General features: G+C 43.4%; 1 protein-coding gene across 1 annotated transcript; it reads left to right on the forward strand.

Annotated features, from left to right (window-relative positions):
* The first annotated feature begins 1,157 nt into the window (after window positions 1-1,157).
* On the forward strand, window positions 1,158-4,279 carry LOC125540157 (chalcone synthase 2-like). Its single transcript, XM_048703744.1, has 2 exons — window positions 1,158-1,522; window positions 2,921-4,279. Exons 1-2 carry the CDS (start codon window positions 1,336-1,338, stop codon window positions 3,928-3,930), a joined length of 1,197 nt encoding a protein of 398 aa, XP_048559701.1. The 5' UTR covers window positions 1,158-1,335; the 3' UTR covers window positions 3,931-4,279.
* Window positions 4,280-12,890: the final 8,611 nt, after the last annotated feature.

Here is a 12,890-nt window from a genome sequence, read left to right on the forward strand (position 1 = left end):
TAAAAGCACGGTTGGGTTTGTTATACTTATTGGTGAAGCTTGCGAGTACATTCAATGTATTGAACCTTGTGGTTGCAACGTAGCATGTTGCATGACTTATGCATAATGAGCAAGGATTATGAACTAGGCTTACGATTCTATACTCCACTTGTACCTGTGAGTGGATGGACATAACAAGATAATATTGTATTTTGTTGTATTTTGTTGTAAGCTAGCCTTGAGCTAAGCAGATACGTAATGTAATAAAGACTAGATCTGTAATGTAATACTCATGACATGTGGTTATCTTAATATTTGATCGTGTAATGTGTGTGCTAGCAATTGATCTAGCTTGTGACTAGCACAGAAGCGCAAATAGTCTGTTTTCTTATCAGGGACCGGTTCGCTACAAGCAGAGTACCACTGTGTAGCAAATACGGTGGCTGAATGTTGTTGACTCCAGCAGTTACTCGTCAAACTCCATTGCTCCATCAACAAGGTAATTGTTGTCTTCTGTGACAATGTATCTACTGTATACCTCTCCATCAACCTTGCTCATCATCAACGTACACATTGAGTTAGACACTCACTTCGTACGCGAAAAGGTCTTTCTCTTGGACAGTTCCGTGTCGCTCACGTGCCTACTCCAGGACAGCTTACAGATATCATGACGAAAGGGCTACCGTCGGCAAGCTTCGAAGCATTTCGTTCCAGCCTTGGCATCATCTCTGATGACCTGCGACTGCTTGGGTGGTGTGAGAGAAGATAACGATGGGGCTCCATATTGCATGCGTTTCTCCGTACCAATCCTATATCTTCATTGTTACGTACAATCTTGCATAGATTCTTTAGTTTCTTTATTAAAAACCGTGATTTTTTTTAGGTGTCAAAAACCGTGATTAGATTTAGAGATTAGGTGGGTTGTACAATGGGCTGGGCAATTCCCAAACCTACACAGATGAGCACGTGCAACTAGGAAGGCCCAAGGCCAAGCAACCCAACTAACTCCCACTTGGGGCGGATTGGTTGGTAGCAATGGTAGGTAGACGTGTCGCTCGCTCCCATCTCCTATCCGCGCATTCGTGGCCATCCATCCTCCCGTCCAATGGACCTAACCCCCTCCTCCCAACGGCCAGCTTTCCCTTACTTACCCACCCTTCCCGCCTATATATCCCGTCGCCCACACTCTCATGGCACCACAACACACCACGCCAGTACAAGCGGCGCCTGTCATTTGTCTACCGCCTGCTAGCTGCTTCCCTCTGCGTCCGGCGAACTTAGACGTCACACAGCCGGCCACTGGTGCGACAACTCCTAGCTCGTCGGCCGCTGGTACGTGCGTACGTAGATCCATCGATGGCGGCCACCATGACCGTCGAGGAGGTGAGGAAGGCGCAGCGGGCGGAGGGGCCGGCCACCGTGCTCGCCATCGGCACGGCGACGCCCGCGAACTGCGTGTACCAGGCCGACTACCCGGACTACTACTTCAAGATCACCAAGAGCGACCACATGGCCGACCTCAAGGAGAAGTTCAAGAGGATGTGTAAGTCTATGTTCACCGTCTCTGTGTTCGGGCGTGCATGCACGGCTTGTTTCCCATAACGGCGCTACTATACAGTAATATACATGTGTCTGCATGGATGTCAATATTTTACTCCTTATATTAATTCCCGTAAACTTTTGTTGATAGTTAGAAAATAAGTACTGGGAGGCACATCGATCACTAGCAATAAGCCAAGTACTAGCCATGGATCGGAGTAGCATATATACGTGAAACGACGAACACAATAAGCATGGCCATGAAAACTGGGTAACGGCCGCACACGCCGAACCTGTTGTCCATTTAACTGTTTATTCTATTTTTAGCTGCAAGTTAGGTAAATATGTATACTTTTTTTTTGAAATATGTATACTCCTGCACGTAATTCTTTTTTGATAACCCTGCACGTGGGTAGCACACTCGAGTGTCTCGCCTCCTACTCCCTCCATTCCTAAATATAAATCTTTGTAGAGATTTCATTATGAACCACATAAGGATGTATATAGATGCATTTTAGAGTGTATATTCACTCATTTCGCTCCGTATGTAGTCCATAGAAGAATCTCCACAAAGCCTTATATTTACGAACGGAAGGAGTACATATCAGTAGCATGCATGCATGTTTAAAGGTCAACACTCATCAGTGTTACAGTGGATCGGTTAACCTATGAACGGGTTGATTACAGAACGTGTTTATATGTGGACTAATTTCCTTAGATGCACCAAAATTAATTACCGGTTGGTCGAACAATATGTTCCCATATCTCATGTATTTAATTTTTTCAGTTGAAGCATTTAAATAGAAAACAAAACTGATTTTCAGAAGAAAACAACGACAGCGGTTTTTTTTTTGCAGGGTAAAGGGAGTTTTATTCCATCTAGTGACAAGATTGCACTCCTAATTAATACAAGATCGTGAGTTGACAATGATTTGCAAAATATCTAATAGTAGTATTGCGTTGATTTCCTGAAAAGAATATCAGTTTTACAAAAAATAGACATGTTTGCATGAACCGCCAAAAAACTAATAATTTCTAAAGACAAGCAATTAATCCAGAATGTCACTACCGGACGCGATTATGACTTGACACTGTACCTAGAACTTTTCTTTTGAGTGCACTCTGTACCTAGAACTAGTGGGCCACTCGACAAAGAAAGTACCAGCAAGTACTGGAAACATGAGCGAATCCTTGAGTTGACTTGAGAGCTAATCTCTACATTAGTTTCTTCAAATAGAAATTAACCTCCTACATTAAAGAGAGAGAGAAACCCAAATGTAGACATCGCTTGCACACCTAATTAACCCATGAATACTTGTCTCCTGTCTGGTTTGCCTTTTCTTGGTCTGGACACGCGAGCGAGCTAACTCTGCCTGCCTGCGGGCCTTGATTCGATTTGCAGGTGACAAGTCGCAGATCAGGAAGAGATATATGCACCTAACGGAGGAGATCCTTCAGGAGAACCCCAACATGTGCGCCTACATGGCGCCCTCCCTGGACGCGCGCCAGGACATCGTCGTCGTCGAGGTCCCCAAGCTCGGCAAGGCGGCCGCGCAGAAGGCCATCAAGGAGTGGGGCCAGCCGCGCTCCAAGATCACCCACCTCGTCTTCTGCACCACCTCCGGCGTCGACATGCCCGGCGCCGACTACCAGCTCACCAAGATGCTCGGCCTCCGCCCCTCCGTCAAGCGCCTCATGATGTACCAGCAGGGCTGCTTCGCCGGCGGCACCGTGCTCCGCCTCGCCAAGGACCTCGCCGAGAACAACCGCGGCGCGCGCGTGCTCGTCGTCTGCTCCGAGATCACCGCCGTCACCTTCCGCGGCCCGCACGAGTCCCACCTCGACTCCCTCGTCGGCCAGGCGCTCTTCGGCGATGGTGCGGCCGCGGTGATCATCGGCGCCGACCCCGACGTGTCCGTGGAGCGTCCCCTGTTCCAGCTCGTGTCCGCGAGCCAGACCATCCTGCCGGACTCGGAGGGCGCCATCGACGGCCACCTCCGGGAGGTCGGCCTCACCTTCCACCTGCTCAAGGACGTGCCCGGGCTCATCTCCAAGAACATCGAGCGTGCCCTAGAGGAGGCCTTCAAGCCACTCGGCATCGACGACTGGAACTCCGTCTTCTGGATAGCGCACCCAGGCGGCCCGGCGATCCTTGACATGGTGGAGGCCAAGGTAAACCTCAACAAGGAGCGGATGCGCGCGACCAGGCATGTCCTCTCCGAATACGGCAACATGTCCAGTGCCTGCGTCCTCTTCATCATGGATGAGATGCGCAAGCGCTCCGCCGAGGATGGTCACGCCACAACCGGCGAGGGAATGGACTGGGGCGTCCTCTTCGGCTTCGGCCCCGGCCTCACGGTGGAGACCGTCGTCCTCCACAGCGTCCCCATCACCGCCGGGGCAACCGCATGATCATCGCTCCTTATCCATTTATCTTCCTCATGCATGGAAAAACCTACGTACTACGTACAGCAGCTTCTACACTGCCGATCGAGTTTGTACCATATATATTCTACCGTACGTGCGTGGTTTGTATGTGTTGGTAGAAGATGCATTCTCCTGTTAGTCTGTGTCGCGCACGCCGTTGCATACTTTCTAGTAGTAACACAACCGAGCTTTTACAGGTTTATTATAAGCAAAGTGTGGTCATAATGTGGAGTGTGAGGTGTATTACCTGTGTACGAAAAGATTGGCTGTTCAATTTGAACCTTATGTGGTTGGAAAGCAAATGGTGATTCTTTCAAAGCTTTATTGAAATACATATTCTCCTCTTTCCTACTTTTTGTTTATGAATATAATGATTTATTTAATTCATAAATGCAGTGTCAAAAGCGTTCTTATATTATGGGACGGAGGGAGTACAGACCATAATGAACACACTCGTCCGGCCTCTAAAAGTACCCAGCCTCACTATAGGAATCATATAGTCCGACACATATTACTCAGCAAGCACATATAGCATGACAACCTCATAGGTCCATATATAGAAGCAACAAGTCACATATATAAGTATATAACACTCTCCAACAAGCATACATATAGCATGACAACCTCATATAGGTCCATAGCATAATAAGAATACAAGCAACATAGATACTCCAAGAACAAGTTTAAAACCAACAAGCAGCATAGACACTCCAAGAAATGCAATGAGCTTCACCGTCGACAGCATCCGCAATGAAAGCTACAAGTTCAGAAGCACATGCATGAGTTTGCAAGTTCAAATGTCAAACAAGCTACTAGGGGTAAGTTTCAAGCTCTTTATCAAAAGATGTGCACACCTAAGTTAGAATGTGTTGCTTATGGCATTTGTGAGAATATATTAGTGGTGTGGAAGTTGTGTCTATGGACACAAAATCATATAATTTATGAGAAAGCGATGATGACATCAATGGTGGTTGCTTATCTCATCGAAAGAGGTGACTTTTCATTGCAATCAAATGCAAGCAATCATATCAAAAACTAGCCTGGCATGGAGTCATTATTGCCTGGAGATCAAAGGGGCATGAGTTGTAGGCGTCACTGGCTTCCTTGCGCAGGGCCATATGCACCTCCTTGCATATTATATTGTTCGATCCAACACTCGGATTGAGATGTAAACATGAGACGGTAAGATGTATTAGGTAAGGATGAAAATGGTGATTGAAAAGTATCGGAAGAGAACTCACAAAGTTGAAGTTAGGAAGAGGAGGAAGGATCTTGCAGATCTCCGCCTTGCATAGCCCCTATACTCAACATACCTTTGTTGTGCATGTATGGTTACATGTTCTAAGCTGATTGATGGATGGAATCATAGTATACTATGGTAAAGAACTTGCCATGAAAAGGAGTGTAAACCTTCCATTGTAGGCTACATGTTGTAGTGCCAATATCTCCTACATCTGCTGGATTTGGGGTGACCTTCCTCCGTCTTTCTTTGGGCCTCTTCCGCCTATCTCTCGGGCTCCTCCAATAGTCCCGCTTCTTCATCCACGCGAGCCTACATTATGTCCTCGCAGGGTCATCACCGTTGCAATGCAATCATGTAATTATGTGTAAGATCAATGAAGAAGAACATAACTGCATTGAGTTAAGCAACTGCCGCCAGCTCCAACAAAAAAATTGACTTTTGATCATCGTCAGATGGTCCATAAACCATGGTCATCCAAAATGATTTTCTACTACTAATGATCTCTACTTGAACCGTGATAGATAAACTAGCTATGGCGCGAGAAACTATGTTCACCATCCTTCAACAAAACAGAGAGACCATCCGCCACAAATAAAAACAGGAACGGTGAAAGTGGATCACTTTGCCGAAGCTCGCGCGATGGTGCAAACGAATCCAACAGGGTTCCATTAAATTTGACCGTGTATAGTGAATCATATGGTGTTACTCCCTCTCAATATTTGTTGTGATAGATTGAGTCTTGCTCTTTGAGGTTTCACCAGACTGAATATTTTGGATTTGATATCACTTGGTGTATGTCCTACATGTGGATACCCATGGTGATAATGGGGTATTCTATTGAGTAACTTGATATATGTTTTGGTAATCAACTTGTGGATTCCCATGGTGCAATTGAGGTAATCTATTTTTAATATTAATTGGCAGAATTTTGTTCGATTTTATTAACACTTTTTAGTATGTGAACTTTTAATTGTCATTCCTGTTTTTTATGTTGATAACTGGAACATGGTAACTTACAAGCACCCGGCTAGCCCTCTGTCCTCCGCCTAGCGCGGCCGTCCGCCCGACCGGGCACAAAGAACACATCATTCTTTTTCCATCCCCACAAATAACATAATCTTGTAGGAAAGACACTAAGATTTTACAGCCAACACCCTAAAGTTTTTGTTTTCTTACAAACAATACCAAAATTTTGACAAGTCGTGGCAATTTTGGCCGGAAATTTTGGCAGCATAACACATGGGAAGAAATGCATGATCACCAACAATACAGCCGTTGGATGGCCAGGCCCTATGTTTTTTGTTTCACACGTAAGAGGAACAATGCATGCCATTACTAAAACTCCATCACTGGCTCTGTATTTTATAAGACAACCCTACTGCTCCTCGTGATGCCTGTCTTGACCCTGAAAATCTTTCTTTTCATTCCACGCTGAAAATTGACATAGCCACCTGAACTCAGCGCAGGATCATCTTCTCTTGCCTTATAACTAGCATGCTCTCCATCTCAACAAAAAAAAACAGAACAAAAATCTGCCAGCGCACATTGAAAAGTTGGTTTATACATAGTATCAAAACAGACTAGAAATAACTACGGATTAATTTTGAATGACACAAAGTAAAAAAACAAGAAATGATGCAGATTGTTCTTGTTATTCCACACAAGCAATGCCCAATACTAACCAAGCTAGAAACATGCTTGATGTGTCCAGTATTAAACCCGCAACAATGGAATAAGTGACCATGTACTACAGCACAAGTTCATATACATATGTTTTTACAGTAAATCATGATAGTATTATTAGTATTCATCTTGATGTTATCTTGTGTAGGAGTCCTAATGTTTATATTTCCTATGCATATATTTAAGCATGGTGTTCCTTGCCTCTCACATTCTAGTAGGAGGTGTGTAAGTGTGTGAGTCATGCATGGCCAGAAGGTGTAGTTTCCTCTAGAAGCATGTGCATTATGGGGTGCCAACTTGCCATGTGAAGACAATGAGGGGTGCAAGTTGTTCAAAACAGGCAAGGGTTTTGGGGGAACGCAGTATTTCAAAAAAATTCCTACGATCACGCAAGATCTATCTAGGAGATGCATAGCAACGAGAGGGGGATAGTATGTCTACGTACCCTGGGAGAGTATCTCTACGTACCGAAAGTGGAAGCGTTATGAAACGCGGTTGATGTAGTCGAACGTATTCACGATCCAACCGATCAAGTACCGAACGCACGACACCTCCGCGATCTGCACACGTTCAGCTCGGTGACGTCCCTCGTACTCTTGATCCAGCTGAGGCCAAGGGAGAGTTTCGTCAGCACGACGGCGTGGTGACGGTGATGATGAAGTTACCGACCCAGGGCTTCGTCTAAGCACTACAACGATATTACCGAGGTGGAAATCTATGGAGGGGGGCACCGCACATAGTTAAGATCAACTTTGATATGTTCTAGGGTGCCCCCTCCCCACGTATATAAAGGAGGGAGGGGAGGCCGGCCGGCCCTCATAGGCACGCCAAGGGGGGAGGAATCCTCCTCCTAGTAGGAGTAGGACTCCCCCCTTTCCTAGTCCTACTAGGAGAAGAAGGAAAGAGGGGGGAAGAGAAGGAAGGAGGGGGCGCCGCCCCTCCCCCTAGTCCAATTCGGACTAGGCCCAGGGGGCGCGCCAGCCCTTGGCAGCCCCTCTCTCTCCCCTAGGCCCAATAAGGCCCATTACTTCTCCAGTGGTTCCGATAACCCTTCCGGCACTCCGATATATACCCAGTGACCCCCGAAACTCATCCGGTGTCCGAATATAGTCATCCAATATATCAATATTTATGTCTCAGACATTTCAAGACTCCTCATCATGTCCATGATCACATCCGGGACTCCAAACAACCTTAGGTACATCAAAACACATAAACTCATAATATCGATCATCATCGAACGTTAAGCGTGCGGACCCTACGGGTTCGAGAACTATGTAGACATGACTGAGACTCATCTCCGGTCAATAAACAACAGCGGAACCTGGATGCTCATATTGGCTCCCGCATATTCTACGAAGATCTTTATCGGTCAAACCGCATAACAACATACGTTGTTCCCTTTGTCCTCGGTATGTTACTTGCCCGAGATTCGATCGTCGGTATCTCAATACCTAGTTCAATCTCGTTACCGGCAAGTCTCTTTACTCGTTCCATAATGCATCATCCCGCAATAACTCATTAGTCACATTGCTTGCCAGGCTTATTGTGATGTGCATTACCGAGAGGGCCCAGAGATACCTCTCCGATACACGGAGTGACAAATCCTAATCTTGATCTATGCCAAATCAATAAACACCATCGGAGACACCTGTAGAGCATCTTTATAGTCACCCAGTTACGTTGTGATGTTTGATAGCACACTAAGTGTTCCTCCGGTATTCGGGAGTTGCATAATCTCATAGTCATAGGAACAGTAATAAGTTATGGAGAAAGCAATAGCAATAAACTAAACGATCATAGTGCTAAGTTAACGGATGGGTCAAGTCAATCACATCATTCTCTAATGATGTGATCCCGTTCATCAAATGACAACTCATGTCTATGGTTAGGAAACTTAACCATCTTTGATTAACGAGCTAGTCAAGTAGAGGCATACTAGTGACACTCTGTTGGTCTATGTATTCACACATGTACTAAGTTTCTGGTTAATACAATTCTAGCATGAATAATAAACATTTATCATGATATAAGAAAATATAAATAACAACTTTATTATTGCCTCTAGGGCATATTTACTTCAAGGGTTGCATGAGCTACTAGACATTGAGATCAGCAATGATGGGGAGTTATTCGGTAAAGATAATATTTGTGCATGTAGTGCAAAGGAATTAGTAGGTCTTAGAGTTAGTTGAGCATGCAACGTTACCTAGATGTGCATATCATTGTGAGAAACAACAAGAGATGTTAAAGATTCTAAAAGGAAGAAAGCAGTCATGCGATTAAGCTGCAACAAGTAGTCGTTGATTAGGAGCATGCAACATTTTCTACTTATTCATTGATGCTTGTTTCTCAGGACCAGAGTCATTGGTTAGGATTTCTCTGGTCAAGAATGACGTGGTGTTGGAACTTAGTTTGTTAGAATGTCTCCCGAACAGGTGCGGTTCTTCCTCCTTTCACTTGTTGATCCTTGCACCTGTTTAACTGCATGTGCATGTGCATTGTGCTCTACATCTTTAGTTTTTATTCCAGTCAGGTTTCCCTTATTCTGTTGTCAGTCGTGCTCTATTTTTTAGTTTTCATAGTCATGTGTGCAATAGGAATACCCCACTAAGCAAAACATTCCCGATTACATGATCATGGAGCAACAAAATGTATTTTATTTCTAGCAGTTTTCAGAATAGATGGATCTGTCTGATTCATAGCAACAGAAATACAGAATAACACTTTCAGAATAACACTTACATAAAGTTAAGGCTATATGTCATCGCATAACTTCATTATTGTTGTGTGTGATTCTTTTCATGACTGGAACACAGATGTGAACCCAACACGTATGAGTTTCTAGATCTCAGAAGCAAGAAAGTAAAAAAAAATGCTTGTGTATGTTGACGTGAAACATTTTTTCTATGTTAACTGGAAAGAAAAGGCCCCATGTTGCTCCCAATGCAAGAGCAATTTCTTAGAAAAGAAGATATGATTATGTGACATGCCACCTCCAAATAGAACAATCACCAGCAAGAATAGATGCTCGGAACATGGGGAAAATAAATTAAATTTGACTTGATGTTTGGAGCACACAGATTCTCCAAACTGACAGATCCCTAAATGGAAATTAAAACTACAATGGACATACCTCGGATGCTCTGAAGCTACAATACCTCCTGATACGTCTCCAACGTATCTATAATTTTTGATTGCTCCATGCTATATTATCTACTGTTTTGGACATTATTGGGCTTTATTATCCACTTTTATATTATTTTTGGGACTAACCTATTAACCGGAGGCCCTGCCCAGAATTGCTGTTTTTTGCCTGTTTTAGGGTTTTGAAGAAAAGGAATATCAAACGGAGTCCAAACGGAATGAAACCTTCGGGAACGTGATTTTTAGGATGATTATGATCCGGGAGACTTGGACCCTACGTCAAGAAAAGAAACAAGAGGCCACGAGGTAGGGGGGCGCGCCCACCCCCACCAGGCGCGCCCTCCACCCTCGTGGGCCCCCTGTTGCTCCACCGACATACTCCTTCCTCCTATATATATCCACGTACCCCCAAACGATCAGATACAGAGACAAAAACCTAATTCCACCGCCGCAACTTTCTGTATCCACGAGATCCCATCTTGGGGCCTGTTCCGGAGCTCCGCCGGAGGGGGCATCGATCACGGAGGGCTTCTACATCAACACCATAGCCTCTTCGATGAAGTGTGAGTAGTTTACTTCAGACCTACGGGTCCATAGTTAGTAGCTAGATGGCTTCTTCTCTCTTTTTGGATCTCAATACAATGTTCTCCCCCTCTCTTGTGGAGAACTATTCGATGTAATCTTCTTTTTTCGGTGTGTTTGTTGAGACCGATGAATTGTGGGTTTATGATCAAGTCTATCTATGAATAATATTTGAATCTTCTCTGAATTCTTTTATGTATGATTGGTTATCTTTGCAAGTCTCTTCGAATTGTCAATTTGGTTTGGCCTACTAGATTGATCTTTCTTGCAATAGGAGAAGTGCTTAGCTTTGGGTTCAATCTTGCGGTGTCCTTTCTCGGTGACAGTAAGGGCAGCAAGGCACGTATTGTATTGTTTCCATCGAGGATAACAAGATGGGGTTTTCTTCATATTGCATGAGTCTATCCCTCTACATCATGTCATCTTGCTTAAGGCGTTGCTCTGTGTTTAACTTAATACTCTAGATGCATGCTGGATAGCGGTCGATGAGTGGAGTAATAGTAGTAGATGCACGCAGGAGTCGGTCTACTTGTCTCGGACGTGATGCCTATATACATGATCATACCTAGATATTCTCATAACTATGCTCAATTATGTCAATTGCTCAACAGTAATGTGTTCACCCACCGTAGAATACTTATGCTCTCGAGAGAAGCCACTAGTGAAACCTATGGCCCCCGAGTCTATCTTTATCATATTGATCTCCTACTGTTTAGTTATTTCCTTTGCTATTTACTTTGCCTTTATTTTACTTTGCATCTTTTATCATAAAAATACCAAAAATATTATCTTATCATATCTATCAGATCTCACTCTCGTAAGTGGCCCTATAGGGATTGACAACCCCTATTTGCGTTGGTTGCGAGGATTTATTTGTTTTGTACAGGTGCGAGGGACTCGCACGTAGCCTCCTACTGGATTGATACCTTGGTTCTCAAAAACTGAGGGAAATACTTATGCTACTTTGTTGCATCATCCCTTCCTCTTCGGGGAAAACCAACGCAGTGCTCAAGAGGTAGCAAGAAGGATTTCTGGCGCCGTTGTCGGGGAGGTCTATGCAAAAGTCAACATACCAAGTACCCATCACATACCCTTATCTCCCGCATTACATTATTTGCCATTTTCCTCTCGTTTTCCTCTCCCCCCCCCCACTTCACCCTTGCCGTTTTATTCGCCCTCTCTCTCTCTATCATCCCTCTCTATTTGCCTCTTTTTGCACGCTTGCTTTTTGTTTGCTTGTGTGTTAGTTTGCTTGCTTGTCACGATGGCTCAAGATAATACTAAATTGTGTGACTTCACCAATACCAACAATAATGATTTTATTAGCACTCCAATTGCTCCTCTTACCAATGCTGAATCTTGTGAAATTAATACTGCTTTGCTGAATCTTGTTATGAAAGATCCGTTTTCCGGCCTTCCTAATAAAGATGCCGCTACCCATATAAATAGCTTCGTTGATTTGTGTGACATGCAAAAGAAGAAAGATGTGGATAATGATATTGTTAAATTGAAGCTATTTCCTTTTTCACTTAGAGATCTTGCTAAAGCTTGGTTTTCGTCTTTGCCTAAAAATAGTATTGATTCATGGAACAAGTGCAAAGATGCTTTTATCTCTAAGTATTTTCCTCCCGCTAAGATCATCTCTCTTAGAAACGATATTATGAATTTTAAGCAACTTGATCATGAACATGTTGCACAAGCTTGGGAGAGAATGAAATTAATGATACATAATTTCCCTACTCATGGTTTAAATTTGTGGATGATTATACAAAAATTTTATGCCGGATTGAATTTTGCTTCTAGAAATCTTTTAGATTCGGCCGCGGTAGGCACTTTTATGGAAATCACTTTAGGAGAAGCTACTAAACTCCTAGATAATATTATGGTTAATTATTCTCAATGGCATACTCAAAGATCTACTAATAAAAAGGTGCATGCGATAGAAGAAATTAATGTTTTGAGTGGAAAGATGGATGAACTTATGAAATTATTTGCTAATAAGAGTGTTTCTTATGATCCTAATGATATGCCCTTGTCTACTTTGATTGAGAATAATAATGAATCTATGGATGTGAATTTTGTTGGTAGGAACAATTTTGGTAACAACGCGTATAGAGGAAATTTCAACTCTAGGCCTTATCCTAGTAATTCTTCTAATAATTATGGTAATTCCTACAAAAATTCTTATGGAAATTATAATAATATGCCCTCTTATTTTGAATCTAATATTAAAGAATTTATTACTTCACAAAAGAATTTTAATGCTATGATTGAAGAAAAATTGCTTAAG

Source organism: Triticum urartu, chromosome 2 (assembly GCF_003073215.2).
Source record: "Triticum urartu cultivar G1812 chromosome 2, Tu2.1, whole genome shotgun sequence".
NCBI lineage: Eukaryota > Viridiplantae > Streptophyta > Magnoliopsida > Poales > Poaceae > Triticum > Triticum urartu.

What these genes read in the sequence shown, in the direction of transcription:
- LOC125540157 (XM_048703744.1), top strand. Translation starts at nt 1,336, where the DNA reads ATGGCGGCCACCATGACCGTCGAGGAGGTGAGGAAGGCGCAGCGGGCG. An exon ending in GGAGAAGTTCAAGAGGATGT is followed by an intron (nt 1,523 to 2,920) that starts GTAAGTCTATGT and finishes TTCGATTTGCAG; the next exon opens with GTGACAAGTCGCAGATCAGG.